Source organism: Ceratosolen solmsi, unplaced genomic scaffold (assembly GCF_000503995.2).
Source record: "Ceratosolen solmsi marchali unplaced genomic scaffold, CerSol_1.0 scaffold35, whole genome shotgun sequence".
NCBI classification, from domain to species: domain Eukaryota; kingdom Metazoa; phylum Arthropoda; class Insecta; order Hymenoptera; family Agaonidae; genus Ceratosolen; species Ceratosolen solmsi.
In genome coordinates this window covers 2,220,353-2,246,564 of record NW_011948423.1, presented here as the reverse complement: position 1 = coordinate 2,246,564, position 26,212 = coordinate 2,220,353, and the positions used below count along the sequence as shown (strand labels likewise).

At 29.1% G+C, this 26,212-nt stretch overlaps 1 protein-coding gene across 1 annotated transcript in view; it reads right to left on the bottom strand.

Moving 5' to 3' along the window:
- Nucleotides 1-1,679: 1,679 nt before the first annotated feature.
- The window catches only part of LOC105362127 (tachykinin-like peptides receptor 99D), a 71,347-nt gene continuing 46,814 nt past the window's right edge, over nt 1,680-26,212 (bottom strand). Inside the window, exons 4-6 of the mRNA XM_011499478.1 lie at nt 18,726-18,922; nt 16,841-16,986; nt 1,680-2,112 (exon numbers count right to left, since the gene is read on the bottom strand). Coding sequence (XP_011497780.1) covers nt 1,871-2,112; nt 16,841-16,986; nt 18,726-18,922 — 585 coding nt within the window. The 3' untranslated portion in view covers nt 1,680-1,870. The remainder of the gene's footprint in view (nt 2,113-16,840; nt 16,987-18,725; nt 18,923-26,212) is intronic.

The following is a 26,212-nucleotide window of genomic DNA, read 5'->3' as shown; positions in this document are numbered from 1 at the left end:
TAATGAAATAAATTTTTTTATTATAATATTTAAGATATCTCAAAAACATTTCAACAGTAGTTTTAGTGTTATGTTTCTTAAAAAGTCCTTCCGAATTAGTATATTTCTATAATACTTATCTTGGTTGTTCCCTATAAGAAATAATAATCTATCTCACCGGTTTCATTTATAAACCGACTATTTTATGCCTCGCGGTTGCGTACACAATTTTCCTGGATCATGATTCAAACCAAAGTCCATAGTCATAAAAAACAATATAAAATAAATATTATAGACTGGGAAGCGATCCTTGTGATAAGAATAATATACATAGAAACTTATATATATATATATATATATATATATATATATATATATATAATGAAACTTTGTTGTTTTCATTTTATTACGTCATAAAGTTATTGACAGAATGATTATAATGCTAATAATAACAACAGTAATAACAATAACAGAAATAATAATAATAATAATAATAATAATAATAATAATAATAATATAAAAATAGTGATAGTAATAGTAGTAGTGGCGATGATGATGATGATGGGGATTATGATAGTAGTAGTAGTAGGAGTAGTAGTAGTAGTAGTAGTAGTAGTAGGAGTTGTAGTAATAGTCGTGGCACTGGTAGTACTTGTAGTTGCAGTAGTAGCAATAATAGAAGTATTAATAGTAAGTGTATAGTAAAAGTGTATAGTAAATAGTAGTTGTAATAGTTGTGGTACTCGCATTAGTAGTTGTGGTGGTATTAGTAATTTGTAAAATTATATATTGATATTGAAAATTATCTATGAATTATAATGGTTATACACACATACGTCTACATATATATATATATATATATATATATATATATATATATATATACACATATGTGTGTGTGTGTGTGTGTGTGTGTGTGCGTGCGTTATTTTATTTTCAAAGTGTATTAGCATATGAAATAAAAAATACAATAATAATTAGGTATTTGAAAAGATGTAAAATGTGCACTCTCGTAGTGTAATGTGATTTTTAACAGTCGGTTTACGAATGCAATCGTTAAAACTAGGCGCTTTCTGAAACGTATAATCTAAAAATAGCGATGAAAAATAATATTCCTGACGTATTATTAAAAAGACCCTATCAGCCTTAGCCAGTTAATAAACGATTCTCGAATATGATTCGATCCTTTAAATACATTACACTCTTCACGCTTTAAAATACTATTAGACACCCAATGTAATGCTCAACTCGCAAGATCGGCTTCAAGATGTAATATCAATAAACTTTTCAAAGCCATCGTATTTCGGCGTAACAAGAATATCGCCGACGGAGTCCTTTTAACAAATACTCAAAATATCGACGAACGAGGTAGGAGAGATCAACTCATAGCCTAAAATGCGCGATATTTCCGAAGTATATTTATAAGCATGTATTTATGCGTGTCGGCATTGGCGCACGAGGGTGCGCATATATATATATATATATATATATATTTATTTATTTGTGTGTGTGCGCGCGCGAGTGCGTGTGACTGTGTACGTGAATTTGTGCGAGGGCGCGTGCGCGCGCGAGCTCGAGTGTATGCATATATATGTATATATATGTATATGTATATGTATATATATGTATATATATGTATATATATATATATATATATATATATATATATATATATATATATATATATATATATATATATATATATATATATATATATTATATTCTTCTTCTTTTGCCACGTAGGATACGAAATAGCAGGTGCGTTTGATAATTATTGAAAGGGCTTTGCACGCGATATACGTATAGTTAAGGGCTGACGTGCCTCGGTCTCTTATAACCAGGTGTCGAGGCGCAACTTGGCGGCCTCGTCGCCGTCGGCCTCGGCGAACGGTCAAGAGCCTAGGTCCAACTGGGACTCGAGCTTCTGGAACCTGGCGGTATAGGGCAGCCGCTGCCGGTAATCCAGATGCTCCCGATTATACTGGGTACCGGCGCCACCGTAACCACGCCTCGCGCCTCCGTTCTCCAGGGTTCCACTGGGATTGTCCGCGTAGCTGCCACGGCGCGACGTCGCCAGCGTCGTCGTCGTCTCGGCGGTTGTTGCCTGGAGGTGAAGCGGCAGCCGCATTGTTCCTGAAGACATGTCGAATTATTTAGTTTGCCGAGGGCAGATTTGCTTTTCCAGTGGCCCGTTAACCACTCGAAAGATTCTGCCGCCTCGGTGCTTTTAGTGGATCCATGACGGATTACGAAGGGAGTGCGACGCATGTTTTTTTTAGGTTCAGATTGTTGAAGTTTGTAGGTAGGAAATTCTTCCTTGACTACATTCCTCTATTAATTGACTCGTGAATATGTTATCAATGGCCTAGTATCGTTATTATTTTATTCCACAGTACGGATTAGTCGTCGCAATGGAGAATATTATTGTAAGTATGTTACAAATAAATATTCTTAATGTTTAACAAAACACTGTTGTTAATGTTTATCCTTTATTAAAATACATAAATATTTACGATTAATTAGTAGATAAAAGAATGTTGTCGAAAGATAAGAATAGTTATAATATGAATAATCTTTATAATATAAGTAATGTGAAAATATATTTGAGTTAGAGCTACGATTAATAAAACCGTTACTCAAGTTCTTGTAATAAATTCACTTTAATTATATTCTAATAAAGTTGTAGATCGGAAATAAACATTTGTAATTAATTTTTTTCGATCTTTTAAAAAATATGACAAAGTATTTAATGATAAGTAGACTTATTAGTCTTACTTGTGTGAGTCTGATATGAGTAATACATATTTATGTAAATAAAAGTTTAAGAACTCATATAAGTAAGTGAATTATATAATTATGCAATGTTTTTCATATAATTCTTATATATATATATTATTTACTTCTTACATATTATTATATATATCTAATTCTTATATATATATATATTATTTACAATAATTTAACAAGTAAACATATTTTTAATTTAACATTTTTTTTATTTAAATAATATAGCATTAAAGTTTTTTCTTTCATTTCATACTTAAAAAAAAAAGAAATAAATAAATAAATTTTACACTGTTTAGTATAAAATCTTGCTTATTGAATATAAAGAAGGTTGCTTTTGAAATTTCCTTTTATATTTTTCTTCAAAGTATTCGAGTCGACTTTGGCATTGCATTCAGATTAATTCAAGCCAACTTATTTTCTTTTAGGTATTAAGTTGCTTTCCCTTGTACATTCGTATATGCCGATGGAATTTTGTAAAATACAGATATAATACGTGCATTTTATGATAGCGTAATTTCCATCTTCGTTTTAAGCTCAGATTTTTTAGTGCTTGCTCCTTATATCCTCGTATCGGCGAAGCCAAAAATTCGAGGTAGTAGCTCATTTATTCCCAATAGACGTCCATGAACATTAAAATTTCACTGCCATGTCTACAAGACATGATTTCATTCGACTTAATCGAAAATACTATTTATGTGAGTCAAACACCGGACATATGATATTTTGGGACTCTCGGTAGCCAAAATAACCTAGTGAATTAATGGTTAATTAAGTAATTATTCAAATTTTTAATAGCTTTTACAATCAGTATTAATAACTAATATAAGCACTAATCGATATAAAAACAATATTAATTTTATTCTTTTTTATAAAGAATGCGTATGAAAGTATGTCACGCACTTTGAATAAAAAATGAATTTATTTTATTTGTATTACAATTCTTAATAATATCATTTTTTTTCATCGTTATACTACGACATTTATACGTTTGTCACAAAAATCTCTGTTAATTAGTTTTATACTGTAGTTCAAATAATATTTACCATTTGTATCTTTTATTTATCGCATTACAATTACAGCATTCAAAAAGATATTATCTGCGGCGTAGACTGTTTTATAATTTATCAGCTCCCGTGAAATTATTATTAATAACGAATAATTAGTAACATCAATGGAACAATCTTTAATAACAATTGGTAGTTATGAATAATATTATTATAATATTAGAAATATAACGCACGTTAAAAATGTATGAAAATAAAAATATCGTGAAAAAATATTACAAATAATTGAATTTTCTAATAAATTATTTATTAATTGTAAATGCAATTGTTAATTAAGAGCATTTCTCTTTCATGTACTTTGAATAATAAATATTTCATTTTTATATGTTGGAGAAAGGCAGTAGTAAATTTCAGTAAGCTTAAAGCATTTTTATCAACCATTTCTAACTCAAAGAGTATACGAAAATTAATTCTTTGAATAGTATGATATAGAGTACAAAATTACATACGAATTAATCTTTTTGATTGTAAAGATTATGTTTTAAAATACATAGAGACAATTAGCCTCATTTATTTGTTATATATATTTAATTTGTTGAGAAAAAATAATTTTTTTCATGATTCGTGTAAATATGCAAAACACGCATACATTCATAATATAATACATAATATATAATCATTAAGAATAAATTTATGGTGAAACTGATTATAACGTAAGAATGAAAATTATATATGTGAAACAACAACATAGTTAAATAGAGTTATATAAAAAATTAAATAACAAGTTTAATAATATTTTTATGTTTATAAATATGAAAATAAATACTTATTATGAAAATCAATAGTTGAAATAAAACTTATCAAAATTTATATTCAATTTAAATGCTTATTACGTTAAAAAAATTCATGTCTATTGATAAACATGTGTAGTTATACGATGGAAAATGTAAATATTTCAAGTATATGCAAAGATAAATTAAGTATTGTAAATCGGCATATATACATAAATAGAATATATTATATAAAATTTTTATCGAGAACAAGATTAAGTATATAATATAAAATAGAAAAATATTTCTAATAATTGCATCTGCAGTTGCAAAAATTATTGCATACCTAACAAATATATTTATGGCAATAGAAGTGCGTATATTTTATCTATTCATCGATAAAATAAATTAAAGTGAAAATTGTATCGTTGATAAAAATAAAAAAAAAAAAAAAAAAAAAAAAAAAAAAAAAAAAAAAAATACAAAATAATAAGTCTAATAGGATTATAATATAAATAAAATTTTGATTGATGGTTGAAATAATTAATAACCATGCAAGCCGCTTTAAACGAGACTTAATTTTAAATAGTCAATACGCAAGTTTGTGTTATGAAAACAAATGTGCAATTAGCGCGGGCGCGCGCGCGTGTTTAAATATAAACGGATTTTGATGAAATATTTCAATGAAATATTGATTCAAAATATTGCGTTACATAATATTTGATTAAAAAATTATGATAAATGTAATTATCAGTATTTATTAAGCGAATTAAGTTTTATAAAAACTAATAGATGAACAAAAATTTTTTTTTAAAATAAATCATGCATTTTTTATTTATTAAAACTGCAATTTTCTGTGAATTAAATTAGTACAAATAAGATTAATATATCCAGACGAAGTAATAACGAAATACTAATTTGCAATTCGGAAGTTAATAATATAATGGAATATCTATTGAGATATGAAATATTGCATGTAAGTAATACTAGACATCTGATTGAATAAGTAAATCTTTTATAACTGATAAGACATTTTTTACCACACATCATTAATACATTTCTAGATTATAATGATAGACGAGTTGATGTTAATGTGAGAATCCACAGTCAAGTATCATTATTTAAATGTTAGTATAATCAATTGGCTGGTTATAGGCAATAGTCCAACTGAAAATAATTATAGTATAGAGAAATATTCGCTAATGATTTATTAAGGTTTTATAACGGTAGTGATTTTTCTGTTATTATCGAGTTAAATGTAATTATTTAGTTATACATCAACTTGCATATTGAGTATTATAATTTTCCTAGATCACGATTTTTCTACACTGGAAAACTTTTGAAAGCTAATCGATAAGCAGCAGTGGCAACAACTATGGACCTCTGCTATTTAATCGCATAAGTAGACATTAATTTAAATTTATGACCGTGATTATTGATAATAAATTGAAATCTGTTAACACAAAAATTGCGAAGGAATAATTAAATTATGACTTAGCTGATCATAAACAAGGGATTATACAAACGATAATTTCATAAATATCTATTTATCGTATATATTTATCGTTTAACGTTCTCATTAAAATGATTGAAATCCGTAAATTACATAAATGGTAGTTTAAAAACCGGCAAAAATACATTCATTCAATTTCCTTTACTATATAATTATATAATGCAATTCCTTTAGGATTATGAGAATACTAATGTTTTATTTAAATATTATTTTGGCAGATATGTATTATTACTCATTCTTAGGATTAATTGATTTTAGCAATAATTTTATGGCTTTGTTAAATAATTGCCACTTAATTTTATTTAGTACGACTTGGTTAACTAAAACTGTAATAATTTAATCGAAGTTGAGTTAGAATTAGATATAAAGTTTTTATTAATGTAAAAAAAAAAAAGAAAAAAAGAAAAAAAGAAAAAAGACAGATATAAAATTAATAGATATTATATCTGCGTAATATATTTTTTTATATGAAGAACTGAAGAAAAACACATATCGACTCGACGACTAATTATAATTAGTATAACTAATTATAATTAGACTAAATAGATTTATTAAAGCTTTCATTAAAAAAATATCTTTATTTATTTAGATTCACATATTTCATTTTTAAAATCTTTTTGCAGTTCTATATTTTCCAATTATTTAAAGCTTATTTATACAACTTGCAACCTATGTAATTATTCGCAATTACAATAGCGAATAAAATAAGTTTTAAAATCTGATATACGATATTATAATTTTGTAAGTAGACCTTATTTAACGACTTTTCTCAATGTATTAAAATTGCATTTTCGAAACTTAAAATTTTTTTAAATCGCTATATAAGATATAATATTGATAATACATTGTTCGAAATTAATGTAAATTAATTGCATTATTTTGTATTTATAAAAGTGAAAATCATTATATTATAAAATGTTAGGTGAGTTTTTTTAGCAATTTAATTATAAAAAAAATTATTAAATTTTCAAGTATTTTCGATAGGAAATAGCAATCGCGATAAGTAAGAGAAAAAGATATCGTTACTTTTATGTAACATATACTGAAATATCTGTATTTTACGGTTTAAATTGATAAAAAAAAAAAAAAAAAAAAAAAAAAAAAAAATAAACTTTTCAATTAAAACAATTATTTCAATAATAATATTTCAATGAAGGTTCTAAGTTTAAGTTTTTGTCTTATTGATTAATCACCTGCTTCTATGGTTTCGTTAAATTTTGTGTTCAAATAATCGGGTAGTTTTACTTAAAGAAGTTTATGTTAGTAAGTTGAAATTAGATTTTTCTCAACAAGGATTGTGTTTGTTAAATAGTTCAGTCATTGAGTATTGATCAATTGAACTGCTTACAGGTTGTGCATTTAGTCGATTCGACAATGTTTAAGTGAATTATTTCATATTATTTTTCATTATGATTATTTAGAGTTATATTACAAGTTTTTTGGAGTTTATTTATATTATTGAGTGTTAACACAAAAACTTTATATTTTGTTGTAGTAAATTTTCATTTTTATTGTGTAGATTGAAAAATTGAATGTGGTAATATAAAAATATTGTATATATTATTTCAATATTATAGATTGTATAATATCTCTCCCTCTCTCTCTTTCTCTCTCTTTCTCTCTCTTTCTATATATATATATAATAAAATTTTGAAGCACTTTTCATAGACGATTGAAAATAAAGTTTATATTTTTTAAGATTACTTTTTTTATTGTAAAAGTTTATAAAAGTTTTATAGTTAATAATCGATTGTATACAACTTTCATATAAAACGTGTAAAGCTTATAAACATATATATGCTTTCTCTGTGTATCACCAAACTATTTTATAATATTAACAGTTGTACTGAATTTTTTGTAGGTAATTAATTTTAGAACCGAGAAAAAATTATGGTCTATGAATAAATTTTCTTTGTTTAGCAGAGCAATCAATTAAGGTTGATACTTCATGAAGGTTAATATTTTACTGTTAAAATGTCACAAAAGTTTTCTGTCACGAGGAGGTTTTTATTTTTCTTATTTTTGAAATTTGTTGTAAATTAGTGCCACAATTACAAGTAAGTTAGTAATATATTAAATACAATATCCGTTTGTCTGTGAATGAATAAAGGAAAACGCTGTTCGGTAATCGCACTGACGATCTTATTCGACGATATTTAACAAAAAATGGGTTAATAGTATATAGTCGACGGCTTATTACCATATCATGAAATGCTATTTTGCTTACTATTGCAACAATCATTTTTCTTTTTCTTTTTTTTTTTTAATGTAAATAATTTTATCCTTTACACTTCATTAAATAAATTAAATTGAGTATGATACGTGATCAATTAAGTTTGTTTTTAATTTAACAATTTACGTGGTTATCTATGTCCAAGAAAATATTAGTAATTGTTTTAATAATTTTGTGTGAGTTATCGGTGAAATTTTATATAATTTGCATATGCCAGTTTTGTATATTGAATAAATAATGTAGAATAACATAAAGAATAAACATTAATACGATCATTTATATTTACATATATTATGGGATTTTTAAGTGTAAACATTTATTTGAGTTTAAACATTTAGCTGGAGATTTAATTAATAATTTGATAGGGATAAAGTTAGTTGTAACAGTAAACACATGATAAATAAAATCTTTAAGAACAGTTTCTACTTTGTAATATATTCTACGGCGAATAACGTTTGATCGAAATGCAACACAAAGCCACGTTGCCGTGGTTGCCGTGGTTGCAAAATAGGGAAGTTAGCAAAGATATATTTTATTTTAGTTATATAGTTTATGGAAAATTTAGTAGTATTATCGACTCAAAGTTATCGCCATTAAAAAATCAAAAACAAAATTAAAATAAAATTTTAATTAAAGTATTTAGTATTTAATTTTTTTGTTGTTGTCGATTAATCCACATTCCATGTGAAAATACATTGAAATTGATATAATCCAAACCCATTATAAGAATTTGTAAATATGTGAAATATTATTGTACGTGAAAGGGCTAAGGCAAAATAAATTAACTTTCTATATTTATAAAAAGTAAATAAATCTTAAAAATGTATATTTACATAAATTGATATACGCAATTTATCCAATGACACACTGAAAACTAGCGTTGAACGTCTTATCGTTTTATTTCAGATTTAATTTTTCTTTCCTGTAAGAATATTAAGTCCCATTATAGGTTAATGTCTGTTAATTAATTTATGTATTGATTATTACGAATTAATATATTTTACTATGAATATACTGTGAATATATAATTTTGAGTGTTAATTATCTGTGCATTCTGAATACGCTTAAATATTCTGTAAATTTACATAAGAATTAATGCTATTGATAAGTGACTAGTAAATTTTATATAAAAATATTAAAGTAATTAGAATAATTTTAATTAGACAGTCACGTCCATTTAAGTAAAATGGCATTATATCATTGTATCGCAAAAAATTGCAGATAGTAGGTGGGGCTCGTAAGTGGCTAGCGTTATTAGTGGTTTGCTTTGCATATGTGTACATCCTCTTACAGTTTTTCCTTTATACTTTCACGAATAGACTTTATTTACTGATTGAATTGGAAGTTCAAATAGGATATAATATTAAGTCGTGGAAATTTTCTCTTTCGTGATATTGACCTTCGCATTTTCCATTTCAAATTGCAAACTACATTTATTGGTAGGAGCACGTGCAACGCATCAATTACTCGCTTTCTTATTTGTAAATAAATAACTTTTTTTTTTATTCATTATATACTTTGGAGTTGTCGTAACATTTTTATAGATTAATTTCTATAGTAATTTTTTTTTTTTTTTTTTTTTTTTTTTGAGAATCAAAGTTAAATCCATAATACTATTCTGTTAGAATTTATTCGGTTTATATTCTCGTTTTAGTTAAAGTTTCGCTTGAAATTTTAATGAAATTTCTGTCAGTAAGGCGCACTTATAATATTCTAGTGCGATCGAAAGATTTTAAGTTCGTGAAACAATGTACTATTTTTATGGTGCATGAAAAATGAATGTATAAGACGAGTAGGTAATTACAATTTGAAAGAGCACCGAGAGTACAGATGAAGTTGGCATAATAATAGTCACATCGAGGTAAATTAATGCGTGAATTAATAATTCAATGTATAAATATAAATCTTTCTTTGTTATAAAGAATAACTAAATTAGGTGGCATGTTGCGAGCTAAGTCAACTTGGTTATTGGATTAATTGGTGTGGCAATCGAGGGTCCACTTAAATTCTTGAATGGAGACAAAGGAGCCGACGAATTTGTGCTTAATTACGTTGAAATGTGAAGAGTCGGGAGAATGTATATTACCATGAACGTTTGTGTACTGTTGAGTAAAATACATCTGCAATATAAAATTTTCATTACAATTCCTTACAATACGTAATCCATATGCCTCTGTAGCTCTTTTTGCATATGTACTTTTACATTGTATTAATAAGTGTTACTATTAATAAGTGTTAATACATTATTTACGATTTTGCAAAAACTGATTGAAGTACATTGACTATTAACAAATATTTATTGCAATATAAATTGTTGTGCATATTGCAAACTGTCAACGTTAACAATTAATTGCGCGATATTTAAAATCTCATAGACGACAGTAAGTTTTATATATATATTTTTCTTCATATAATTTCTTATTACACATTAATAATTAACGACCGGCGATCTATTTAATCCTCTATTATTAATTATATTTCTGTTTAAATTATAAAGTGTAAGGGAGCATATTTTAAACCATTTGATTCTTGTATTTTATTACGCGATAGCAACTAATCGATAATTTCTGCATTACAGATTGTAGCATATCATGCAATCACACAGAATAGCAAAACCTGTGAGAAATATGTATTTATGTCCAAAGCGAATGACATTATTTCAATTTTCTTATGCAATCACTTAATATGAAAAGTGATTGTAAGTAGAGATTACTATTTGCAGAGCTAATTATCGAATCAGCAATTTTTAATTAAATTTTGTTGTAATTATGAAGTGCCAGTGCATCGAATGAATTAAAAAAACTATATAAGTATAGATACTTAAAGGGAATTTGTTAAAAAAAAAAAAATTGTTCTATTGAAATAAATGTTTGTAAAATGAGTTCGTTCAACTAATTTAAATTATTTATTCCGGGTAAAGAAAACTTTCGCTGATAGTTCGGAATTCGACCACTTTCCAAGTCCTTTGGCACTCGGAAATTTATAATTATTCTAGCTCTTGAATTTTTAGTAAACATTTGATTCCGAGTAGTCTCGAATATTCCAAAGCCTTACTTTCGAACGTTCTACAATGTTTATCTACTCTTCGCATAGCAACGTCGGTTGGAATTCTCAAACCTGTCTAAAGCTTTGGTTTCCCGGAGTTCTCGAAACCTCTAACGCTGTATTATCGAACATCTGCAAGATGGTCAAGTCTCTGCATAGCAACACCTATCCACTGTGTCATATACCTAAATTGTCGCGTAGATGTATAAAGCAAGCACGCGACGACGAGACTCGTTTTCTTTCTTAGTGATGACGTCATGGCACGGAACACTGTCTGTCTTAACAGGACCGCCATGGAACAGTCGCTATCTCTCAGCGGAGCCGCCGCGAAATGAACACGCCTTCAACTTCCTGTGCGTATTCAACAGGCTTGTAGTTATTCAGGCAGTACGACTGGGCAGTTAGTCAGTCAGAGTCCGTAGCCATAAGTAGTCGCAGGCCTTTCTTACGCGATGTGCCATGACACACATTCTCAGCACAGCCAGTAAGGAAGAATGTAGACGCAACAGCTTCATACTAAATAGAGTTTATAGACAGTGCCCCGAGCACGAAGCTGTTGCAGGATTTTTCCCAAGGATTCAGTACCCCCACGTACAGTGCCCGAGTGCACAAAGTGGTTTCAGGGGGAGGTCGGTATCCACTTCCGCATATAAAGGCTGACACTGACCCCCGCGCATAGTGCAGAATTGCACGCAGTGGTAGCCGGGAGAGATCAGCATTTCACGTCCACAAGGCATGGATTTGCGTGTTTGAGTGAATTGCATAATCTACGGTAAATATCAAAGTAGTCAAGGACTACACGATCAATGGTTTCATATCCATATACAGACAATTCACCACTCATCGATGAATTGCAAAACGTTGCATTCAGATTGTGGTATAACCTTCATCCGGATTGATGCTGCTCTCAAAGTCTATTCGTTCAAGGCACTCCTCAATCGGCTTACCATCCCAATGATGGAGCTGGCAGTAGCTTTGTTGCTTTCTAAACTCATGCTGTACGTCAGGACTACACTCAACGTAAAGATAAAGGCAACACACTTATGGACAGGTTCTCGGGAACTCTCACATGGATCAAGCCTTGTGCATCACACTGGAAAGACTTGTGAGATACAGGTCAACTCGATTCAGAATATTATTCCAAACCCTCACTGGAATTACTTAATTAAATATTCTTTTTTTTATTTATTTATTTTTTTTTTTTCAGAGATGTATCAAATTTTATTAAAGAATAATATATATGACAGACAACGGACCAAAGAAACAATATTATATCTAAGTCAAGTTTACAAACTAACATGTAACATCAGCTTTGGTCAGTGATGGTATAAAAATAGTAAAAATCATGATGGATTTTTGAACACATATGTTGATTATCTGTCGCTGTTTTTCGCTGGATCCCTGTTCAGTACCTTAATGATGCTCCGTCTCTGAGGTACATCCCCTTCGTCTGTTACTGGAGATAAACGACACTGCCTTGTGTGTCTTCTGGACGTCTCTTGCAGCGATCTTTTATCCGGTGCACGACTGTCTCTCGAACGTTGTCGTTTGCTAGAGTCTCCTCTTCCTCTGCGGGGTGAATCTTCTCGACGTCTTTGTGGCTGATACTCGGCTACTATCACACACACGACTGTTACCTTCAGGGTCAGTCCAAGTCCCAAAGCCACTGGGTCATCCACCTCCGCTGCCTCCTTCGTCACCACCTCCACCTCCTCTAGGCTCTCCTCGACGATTGAGAGACGGTTGTGCACCCGATCAAAGATGGATGCAAGAGATGCCGAGGTGTGACGATTGCTGAAAGAAGAGAATTCGCGAGGAAGCGATAGTTGTGTGACAACTGTTTGGGGCACCACATGAGCAGGAGCAAACACAATTGCATAAAGTGTCACAAACGGCATAATACAACTACTGCATGATGAACAGATGTCGACTCCGACCGAAACAAGTCACAGCTCAGCATCGCCTTCCAAATGAGCAGAAGGTGTAATCATAATTCCACCAAGACCATCATCATCAATAACCTTGTTGGCCACTGTTTTGGCTAAAATTAGTTCATCATCGACAACATTACAAGCTCTTTTTCTAATAGATACAGGCTCTGAGATCATGTTCGTAACAGAGGATCTCGCGTAGAAGCTGAACACATCTCGGCAACATTCGGATATCCTCATCCATGGAATTGAAGGATCTTTAATAGGAGAATCTGCCAATAGCGCAACTGTCCATTTTTGGATGGCTAGTAATTGGGAATAGCACTCCCCACAACAACACGGGATACACAGAATACTTTTTGAGAACTATTGATAAGAATTTAGGTACAAGAAGAAGTGCCAAAGGACAATGATCATCTATACTATCAACAATTCATGACGGAATATGAGGGACTTAAGCACGCGAAGACAGCTTCACGAGTGTCATAAGTAACCACTACCATAAGCAACCGGCTCAGTTACACTCTCTTAGTGAAGACTCCCTTAGCGAGTAGAGTTTATACACAGTGCTCCGAGTACGAAGCTGTGCAGTACCCCGTGCACTTTCTCAAGGACGAGACAATAATTAGGTGGCCATAATGTGGCACTACACGATGAAGTATCCAGAGATTTTCATGATCTCACACTTCTCCGTGTAAACATCTACCATCAAGCGCACCGCGTCAAGAGGATTCGGAGATTTACGATCTCCTCCTACCTCGACACTTAATGCATGCTAATACCACGTGGCAACCACCCAGGAACGGCAATATCTCAACGATTCTCATCATCAATCATCAATGAGATCAAAGATTGAATTGAAAAGCGATATCCTCTCCACTCGCCCACACTTTTCTCTCACCAGTTAACTGGTAGACTTTATCTAATTATAAACACTGATGCTAACAATAGTAATAATAATGATGTTGATGGTGATAATATTATAATAACGATAATATTCATAATCATAAGTTAGAACATAAATCACTATTATTTAAAAAATTTCGTTAAACAATCACACTGCAACTTTAATTTATTAATTCCATTTAGTAGGCTATTATTTTCATAGTTAATTAATACAAATAATATATAATGCGAATGAAAAACCCTATCAGTTACCAAATATGTCTATACGAGTAGAAGTAATCTATGTCAATAATTTGAGATATTGTTATTCGTAATTACTTTACACATAATGAAGTTAACTAAATAGCGATAGCTGCAGATATGCTCAAAGTTTAAAAATTATTTAATGAATTTATCAATTACAAGAAGTAAATTTTTTCTAAGAATTTTCTAGGCAAAATAAAAATTAGACACTCAATATTGAAAAAGGTATTTAAAGAAAAAAATTCATTGTTGAATAATTCAGGAATATTTTTGTAAAAATTTACGAGAAACAGACATGTAATATTCATACATTTACATTAGACATTCAACATAATAATAAACATAATAATGCATCTTCACATGCGCAGAATATATATAGTGTATATATATAGTTAATATATAATTTCATTAATTTTGAAGTAATTCTCAATATATAACGCGATACATTCTTTTTCCCCAGATTAATCCAATCCACTTGTCTAATATAATTTCGAAATTCCCACGTAATTTTATTTTGAAGTGCAAAATCAGCTCTTCTTTTAGCACTGCCTTTTCTTTTATATTGCAGGTAAATCTATGTCGCTTATTAATTAAATTTCACATTTCTACAATATTATAATATACTATAATATAATATAATATAATATAATACGTCAAAATAATTATATATTTATTATATTTATAAATTTTGCAATTTTATGAAGATAAATCGTAAAAATTTATTCCATATATAATTAACAATATATATGTTTTACAATTTACAACCCCTCTACATGGTAAATTTACGTAAACCTTAAAATATACTGATAAATTGAGAAACAGATGCAATTACATCAATGTCCTATCTCCTTTTAATCAATACTATATCACTATAACAACCAGAAGATTCTTTACACAAATCTCTGCCATGTTCTTCCATAATTCATCATCAAAACTCTTTATTTTGCCTTTTGCATTCTCAACTAATTAATATGACTCCCGATAGAGGTGCATTGGTGCATTGGTACATTCAAATTCTTTATTAATCGATAGTTTTGAAATTGAACGATTTATTCAAGTTGATATTCGGAACGTAGCCGGCCATTTCAATCGCTCGAAAGTACGTGCTCGAGGCTTAATTAAATTAAAAATCTCGTATCTCCAATCACTGCTGGGATTTTACAATTTTATAGAAAATTCCCCGCCAAATAGGCTTAGGCTTACCGCTCATTAGCAATGATATTAGTAAGACGACCAGGGCCGGTCGTTTAGCCCAGAAGATTTTGCTGCGTCATCAATTGAATCTGCGCGCCCCGTTAATCAGCTTCCGGGCAGTGAGTCTCTGCTCCCGATATCTCTATTTTTTTCGTCCTCGTGTCGTCATCAGTCCTCAGTCGCTCTAGCGGCAGTACGCTAATGGGCTTGCAGGAGGGACTCCCCCCGGGACACTCCTTACCTGCTCTTTCCTCAGATCGGCCACGGGAGAAAGCGTATTCTCATTGGGGATAACTCGCATCCATTCCTTCTCCTCGATCCACTCACCCACATCCCCGATCACCGTTTTTTTTTTCTTCTCTTTCTTACGAAGCTCCGACAAACCTTTGCGTGCCACGACACACGTAGCTTAATCGCCCCTGCCGTTCTCAAAGTGCATTACCTACTTTTCAAATTCATATAATTTTGTGATTCTTGTTATTTGTGCTGGACGAGGGGGAGGGGGGGGGAGGAGGGTTATATTCGAAAAATTCTCTTAATAGGAGGCCAATCTATGATAAAGTAGTCAAGACTTTTTTTAATTTTTTCAAATGTCAAACTTATTTTTCGTATACAAACTTATTACTCGTCAATTTTCTACCATATTGGAAAATTTGAAAAGTACGACTTCATACCAATACCATTTAATACTGATACTGATAATATAATACGGATTAATATTGCACAGCGCGTATGTGCGTGGGTGGACACCAATGCAATTCCTTCTCTCGACACATAGACATTCGTTTACAAAATTTCAATTTCATAACGAATATCGCAAAGCATTTACAAATAATTTTATATTACCGACATGAGCTAATGTTTTTCTTCGACATGAAAGTTGTAAAATGACAAATACGTCGATATTCCTCATGCAAACATTGTTACTTGCATTCATTATGAATACCTCGCATACACTCGGCAAACTTTCATGTTATCCATTAGCGTATGGGTATATGCCGCTTTAAGAATGCATATTCGGTTGGAGCTATGCTCGAACTTAATTTACTTACGATAATATTCTCCATTAAATAGCTTTTGGAACACGTTCTCGGGTAATTTAAAAAGCTCAAGGATGTAATACGAGCCGTATTAAAGTATCGATAGTAATGTACCGTAAGTGCTTAGCTATTTTGATTGCAATGCCAAGAAGTTGGTAGTGATTACTCGAGAATGATAAAAGCGCTTCTACGTACCATTGCGCGATGTCCTGGAGCGCACTTCCGGGCTACCAGCGCAGCTATATCGGGAGGTTACGGCTTCGGAACGCGAAAGTGCTGGCTCGTGGCCTATCCGTATCCATGGACACCACGAGAAGAATTGGGCGAAACCTCGTCGGAATCTGCAATGCATAATATTTCGACCAATTACCGACACTTGCAGTTGATGTATCTATATATCTATCTATCTATCTATCTATCTATCTATCTATCTATATATATATATATATATACTGTGGAAGCTGATGTATTCATGCTTGATACATTCGATCGATTTTTTATTGTATTATCGTACGTGAAATGGCAAAGCAAGAGTGATCGAAGTAATAGAAAAATATAAAAACTTTGAGCATTTGTTATAGGTTGTGAGTGTAATTATGCTCTACTTCGAAATTGTTTCTTTCACAATGTTTTTAAAAATATCTACTCCGTTTTTATGTATTTTCTAATAAAATAAATAGAAATGTTTACCTAATCGATAGACGCGACAAGGAAATAATATTAAGAATAAAAAACAAAATAAAAAATAAATAAATAAAAATATTGAAAAATAAGGAAGTAACTTATTTGGAGTATATTTTTTTGCAAATAAATAGAATTCCGAGTCACTTATGAGCTTTTGATTTTGAAATATCAAACTGATATACAATTGTAATTCTAATTGGAATACAATATTCAAATTAGCAGTAATTCATTATTTTTAAACAATGGAACTTTTGAACTTAAAAATTTTATAAAGCAATGTAAAAATTATGAGAATTAAAGTGTGCAAGAACAGAGGTTGCTATTTTAATATAAAAGAAGATTTTTAAATATCATTGATGGAAATTAAAATGAAGGATGTTGAATGAGATTCAAGTGCAATTGGATCTGTAAAATTTAATCAACTGAATTAGTAAATAATAAGATGCAATGCTATTATTGTTTTGTTCGTAGCGTAATGGACTTATAATAATAAAAACACTGTGCCATTAGTTAGCTAAATATTCGGAATGTGAAGCCATAAATTATTAATTTTAATATTCAAAATATATATAAAGTTTTTCCTTTTTTCTGCATTAAGATAAGATAATCAACGATAAAAATAAATAAGCTTAAAAGTGCATAAGAGTGGTGCTTGGAGAGATAAATAAAAAGAAAATGAGAAACCATTTTTACGAATATTAAAATAATTGGATCAGAGCTTTTGTCTTTCTTAAATTTGCTTGCACTTATCTGATAATAAAAAATAATTGTGTCTCATAAATAGCAATAGCATTGAATTGGCAATAACATTAAGATTATGAATAATCGTAAAATTAGAAAATGTTCAGAAATTAAACATTCACTAGTAAAGTGCATCAAGAGATGAAGTAATGCTTTGATGATGAAGGATTATTTTATTCTTAACTATAATCTTAAATTTAACTTTGAAAGCTAATAAAAAAATAATTTAAATTTTTTAATACAATATATTAGTAGAATTTACAATTATAATTAAAAGCTGTAAAATAATTGTATTAAAAAAAAGAAATATAAGGCGATAAAAAAAAATCTAATTCTTCATTGGACGCGAGTCCTTATAAACAATCAGAAATATTATACAAATCGAGGTTCAGCCTCATGAACTGCAATGGCTTATTTCAATTGTACTTACGCGATTGTAACAACGTAAATATATACTCGCGGATGTAGTCAAATTATAATACGCCCGGTATATTTGTTTGTTGCCGATAATTCTGTCTGTGTGTGTGTGTGTGTGTGTGTGTGTAGAGAGAGGGAGAGAGAGAGAGAGAGAGATAGAGAGAGAGAGAGAGAGAGTTGAATGGTCATTATTAAAATAGGATTACACGGCCATACAAGTTCATACGAATGCACATACCTGGAATTCATCCAACAATAAATGATCGGATTGTACATGCTGTTGGACATGGCGAGCCAATAAATTGCGAGATATAGCTCCTGGATGTACGGCTCGTTTGTCAGATCGGGCAAGTACGATGTCACGATGAAGTACACGTGAAAGGGTAACCAACACACGGCGAATATCATCACTACGACCATCATCATTTTCACGACCTGAAACATTGAATATATTTAGGGATCATTCATTGTGTGGCACAGCGTTGAAACAATTTGATGGGCCCTACTATGGAGATCATTCGACGATCTACGAGCTGCTCCCAGTGTCGGGATATTCTATTTTTATGCATTTAATACTTCAAAGGACTATTAAAATATCGATGATAAATTAAAACTTCGAGCACATTATTACGAAAGCTGTTCAATAGGAAATTTCATATAACATATGCGAATGTTGTATTAACTGGTCTTCCTTAGTACTCATCATTTCTAATATGTAGACTCAAATGTTTTTAAAAAAAATGATTTTCATTTACATAATATTAAATAATGCGAAGATCATAGAAAAGAACTGCATTTTCATTATTCTACGAATTACGTATGATTAATGGGACGTTATACACTGTTTTTATTAAATTAAAATTTAACGAATGAGATTATTTAAGATTAACATGTAAAATGTTTCAATTATCAATAGTTACTAAAGTACAAACTTGTTTTTCAAACAGCAATTAATTAATAATATAAATTTGTTTCTATATCATCTACCTAGTTATCTTAAATAGATCTATCTAGTGTTGGTACATGTACTTAGAGTATCATAATATAAAAAAGATTTTACAATAATCACATCGATATTGTTTCCCTGATAATGAAATTAATATGATAATTGACACAAACCAATCATGTAAATCATGTTTTATGCAGATAATATAATAACACTTAAGATATAATTATAATATTAACGATATATATTCAAATACGAAATTATGATAATTATGAAGATAATAACGTCAGCTTTATTGTCTCTCGAAAGCTCTAATCAGCCAATCTTTTATGCATGGAAAATACATGAGAACTGTAATTTCTAATAACTCAATCTGTTATATAGAGTTTACATAGGATTTACATTTCCATGGATCAATGCCTAAACGAATATACCGAGAATATCGTGTTATTAAATATTTCAAGACAATATAAGTCGATCGATCGATGGATAATTTCATACGAGTATACGGAAATTTTGAAATTATTATTAAACGAAATACATTTTATCAAGACAATCGTCACTGATCAAATAATGCAAACATAAATTAACATAAATTTTGTTATATTTATTATTTCCTTTTTTAGTGAAATATTTTACAAAGTTACTAGAATTTCCTAGTTTACATATACTGCAGATACTTTAGCCTACTTGACATAGATATTTCTATCTCTGTCAATTGAAATTCAATTATTAAAACTCGACTTTTTTTCAATATGATTTAAGGCATTACAAGACCTTTAATGCGTATGAAATTCAATGAAAATAAAATGTTTTTTAAATGATAAGTGGTATTACATTACTTTTTTTTTATTACTAACATTTACTATAGAACTTCTATAATCCTGTAGGTCGGTTTTGTTATATTCAGAATTAATTAATTTTTTACTTATCACTTATACTTTTGGAAAAGAAAAGAGAATAGCATACATATGTGTCTATACTTGTAATTTTGTGTTTAAACAATCGTTTTGCAGCTTAGCGAATGTTTAATTTATATATTAAATATTAATATATCAATCATCTCAGTACACAGAACGCTATAAATCATTATTTTTCCAACTATGGAAATGTGAGATTATCTTAAATGTAAAAATTAATGTTTATAATTAATTAATGAATAATGCAAAATTAAAAACATTTTTTGATAACATATATCGCAGAAATAAATTTTACAATCTATAAATTTTATTTCAAAATTTCTTTTGATTATAAATTCATTTAGTAATAAATATTTTTAGTAATTTATATAATTATGACTTATTGATGATATTTGATCTATCAAAATATTAGAGAATTTATCCTTAGATCTATTCTAAATTTATATAGATGAAAGATATAATTAATATATTAACTAACAACAAATAATACAACTAACAACATATATATATATATATATATATATATAAATTAATGCGAAATATATAAAGATAAGTTAATTGTTATTAAATTAAAGCAATTATATTATTTAAGATATGAACAAAATAGATTCAAACATATTATTAAAGTTTTGTTGTGTAAAAATTGAAAAATTGCAATTCATCTTATATAGGTGTACTAATATAATATTCAATTTTATAAATCGTAAACAAATTAATTTTAATTACCATTACAAAATGCAACACTTTAATGCATTGATATTACAGTAATGAACTATTAAGTAGATCTAATATTCCAAGCATGAAATTTCAACATTAAACAAAATTTACAGGCTATGTTTATTACTGTAATGCTTTAAAATATTTCGTCGAACCATAATCTATAAAATTTTCGTTAAAGTTAATGGTACATTAAAATGACCATCTTTCTAGCTATAAAAATTTTTTCTGCGTTAATAATTATGAACTGTGGTGAAATAAATCAATGAAATAAACTATTTAAGAAATAATACATGTCACTATTGGCCAGAAAATAGAAAAACTTTTCCTAAGCTTACAAAATTTCTTTTCAAAGGCTTAATGTATGAAAATTATATAATATTACGTAATCAAATTGCCATTTTAGGTAGTTTAGTGGGTAATTTAATGCCGATGAGCTTTAATGGAATTTCCGACAGAATATAAGTAAATAATCATGTGTTAAGATGGTTAGACTTTTACAAAGAAATCAATGGAAATAATATACTACTTTTCCTATTCAATCTTTTGAATATTAATTGAATTATTACAATGGACTTTACGTACTATTGCCTGTAATTAATAATGTAATTCTTAGACTAATACATGTATGGAATAAAAATTCAAATAAACGCTGTGAATGTACTTTCAGCGAAATCAGGAAAAGTCTTACAATGACTCTCGGTGAATAATATTCGAGTTTGCAATGCAATTGAATAAATAATAACATACGCGCGTAGTGTGCACTTTGAATTTCATTTGTTCACTATAATGGTTTCTTCTGTCTTATCGTTCGTTTGAAAGTCGCCGTATAGATTCTTTTCTCTATGGACCACCGAGAATAGATTACATTGCAACCTTTCGGGAGGGGGGGGCGTAATGAGATGTGCTCTATTTCAGAATATTACTTACTCAAGTCACTGGAAGCTTATTAATAATCAATAAATATAATGTATATACTGTTGAATCAATGCATTGTCAAATAATATCCTTAATAATATCGGGAGTCTATTCATTTTCCTCCTCTTTCATTAAGTATAATACATTTTAATATCAATTTGCGTGATAAGCGTAGATAAATAAATGGTGTTATTCATATTGTTTTTTTATCTCTTTATAAAGTATTTACATTTCTTTTTAATCTCATTTATCCTTTAGTCATATTATTTTTCCACTATTGTTCATCATAGTTATTAATGAATTTATTCCAAGGCAGCTATAGACATAAATTTAATAAGGCACTATCTGAATAAGATTATGATTTTATCGAATTGAATCTATAGTTTATAGGATTAAATAAAATACATTAATTTCAATATTCAGAATTTATGTTCAATTTAAATTTAATGTTTTAAAAAGAAATTTCAAAGCAATGGAAACATCAAACTTAATCTATTTTGCTCATCGAATCAGTATACATATTTGTCAAATTTATATTTTTACCTGTAAATCACTATAATTGCCTAACATAGTAGCTAATCTATCAAATAAGTCTAATTGGTATACTGTTTTGTTTGTATTATACACAATAATTATATATAAATTGTCGTTAGTTGCGTACAAATTTTTACTTAACTAATTTAACAATATTCAAAGATTATTAATCGAAGAGAAATTCTTTACTATATAGTCTCTGTAGAAAGTATACTTTCTTTCATGATGGAACCATTTTTTCAATAAAAATATTTTCGTATAATTATAAACTAAAATTATTATTTATATTTTCATACTGATTGCAATTATTTATTTTATTTTATTTTATCGTAACAGTAATATTTAGAGATACTACATGACCAATGAATTGTTAATAAACTTTTAAAAGTAATGATGACTGTAAGTGGTAATGAATTATGTCAACGACAACGTAGATTAGCCACAATATATAAGAATATTTTAAAATTTTATTTCTCAAAGGAAATGTTTTAAATTACGATCTTAGTTATAAATTTGAAGATCAGTACCTGTATATACGAAAAAATAAAAAAATGTTCTTATTACTATTTACATATGAATTTTCGTTGGTAAGTATATTTCGAAAAAGTATAAAAATAGGAAAAATACATTATGTTATATTCGAACATAGTTACTTATTTAAATTTTTTTTTTTTTTTATATAATGTAAGAATAAATTTTCCTTTTTATAAATAAATGTTAGTATATAGGAATGGTAATTTAGACTTAGAAAATGAATTTAAATCTGGTAAAAGTAAATATGTAATTTCATAATTCTACATACTTTTCTGCGCCCATTACATATACATATATCTATTATACGTACTCGTATTTGTTATAAATAATTTGTATTATTATAAATACAAATTTAAAAAGAAAATGAAAAAAATAGGGAATGTGTATATGAAAATAATTTTTATTCGTAATATTTTCTTTTAATGTCAACAAATAATTTACGGTTTCTTCACATATACCATTTTAGACGTGTAATTTCTGTTTTATAGAAATAATTTTAAATTAATGTTTAAAACAAGTTAATAGTTAAGTAAATATATTGTTTAATTTTGAGAGCTACCTACTTTGCCGACCTCCATACCAGTTTATAATTAGCTTACCGAATATAATTGCAGTGTACAGATTATTGAAGATGAAGCGTTCCTGAGAGACTTCGTACTCAAATTATTAATCGACATTATCGAAGTTAGATGAAGAAAATTCATGTAGGAAGTGTTTCAGAATTTTCAAAGTTTATCATGTTTATTTTATTAATTTATCATTATTGAGTTTTTCATTTGATTGACTGTTACTTAGAAGTATCTTGAAATCTTGAAATGAAATGTATTGTGATGAAAATTTTGTTATAAACTGGGTAATTAAAATATTCATTTTTATGCCGTTAAAATTATAATGTTGAAAAAATATAATTTTGATATAATTTTGATAATAATGAGACAATTAGCGTATCCCTCAACACCTCCTAATAATTATTCCCTTCGGAAGATATTCTAATTTGAAAGGAAATAAGCAAAATAATTTATACAAGCTATTTGTAATTTAAAAGAAATTATTTTATTTAGGTGTGTAAGTAAGGAGCGCGTGTATCGTATTATATAACGACATTAGATGTTGACAATTTTTAATATATAATTATGAGCGTGAAATGAAGTAGTGGTTGTTACATAGGCAAGGTTATAATTTACTATTATTATGTTGTATGATTTGTAAGTAAAACAATATTTGCTCAAAATCATGTTATCGTGCTATACATTGATTATGGATTTCATTTATTCGATAATAGAAAGTCATGATTACGGAAGATAGTAAAATATATAATTTGTATTCGATATTAATAGATCATTTCTTTTAATTATTTCATTCGACAAAATATGTTTATTTTTAGTAAAAATAGATAAAGTGTTTCATCGACACTAAAAATATAAAGCTTTACTTAATGATTGTTTAATTGTATTTATACGACGATATAATTTTGCTAAATGTGTATGTATAAATTTTATATTATTAATTTTAAAAAAATTAAAATTCTTCGAAAGTTAATAATGGAATTACGTAGCCGTTAGATATCTTACATTAACAATGTTAAATACATCGAGTAAAGATATTAATTTTGATGAATAATTAATTATATACCTATGCATATGTGCAAGCCATATCAATTGTCAATTTTACAGAAACTAGTAAAAATTTATATGCCCTCTAGCATTATTGTTTTAATTATTCTTTATTTAAAGAACTCGAGTTTTATTAAAAGTAAAAGTAATTTAATCGTTGGACGATTAACAGGATTATAGTAAAGATAGTAAAGATAATAAAACATCTTATGTGATATCATTATAGAGTATAATATTAAGATGTATCGAGCAAAAAAAAAAAAAAAGATGAAAAAAAATGTTATACTTTGAGATGTGTCACCAATGGCAGTTTTAAAGCGCGTACATTGCACCTTTGCCCCGTGCTTATCTATGACCATTGATAAGGGTAGATTGAGGTAGACGCGTGAGTCATTGTCTCATGTACTGAGAGGAGTAAGATGAGAATAAGGATAGAGCGATGGAGAATGGGAGAAGGAGCGAAAAGCCCGGAGTATATTCTATTGGTGCGTCCTGGTTTCACTTGAAAATATGATGATGAAGCAAATAAGAGTCATTGGAAGCAGATTGAGGGATATGCCCGTGGATGCGGAAGTTTATCTCATTACCTCAACAACAGCGGCAACCCTCCTCCTTCCGAATATCGCATTCAAAATGTTGCCCATACTAGTCGCATTGTGTTAACGTTCCGTCTTAGGGTGACTTTCCGTTGCGACGGTGACGCCAACTTAACGCCTCGCCTATCATAACTTCCTTATAATTCCGTTGTGACTGAGCGAGATTTCTACTTCTCTAGTAGAGTGAATAATATTGATGTTAACGATATGTAATATCATACCATACTAATTGCGTTGCACGGTTTGCCAAGAGTGTAATTCTTCTACGTAATGGCATAATAAACGATCGTGCTCTTATGCATCGAATTATTTCTAAACAAAAACATAATTTCCCTCATTTGCGTACAAAACTATTTGCGCATTGATATTTAAAGCAGCAGTTTATTGGCAGTAGTTTACAAAAGTACGTTCATTAGATTTGGAGATTTAAATCATGTACGCATTGTCTCGAACATTAAACGTGTTATTACGAAGCTTTTACTTATTTCACCATTATTCGTAGTGAAACGATACCAACAATAATGATAATAAAACTAACAACGGAATAACAATAATAACAATGATTGTCATAATAATAGTAATGATGACGCTGACGATAACAACAACGCTAATGAAAACAAGATTTTCCACGCACCGTTAGGCTATCGCTTTTTATTACCTACTTTTTCCCTTCTTGCCCTCGCATCACACTTTCCTATTCGTTAAAGTCTCGTAAATTTAAAAGATAGATTTGTGTCGGTGAGCAGGCGAATGTATTTCATTATAACAATTGAAAGTCTGTATACGCTTATAATATTAACTGCTCTAAATTTATGTATTATTGTTATTTATAGAGAAATATAGGTTGGTTTTAGGGAAAGTGGCTGTCCCGAGTGGTTCTGAATATTAAATATAAATCGATACTGAGAGGCATATTTGGTGAAGGAAAAACAATAGTTTGAATGCCG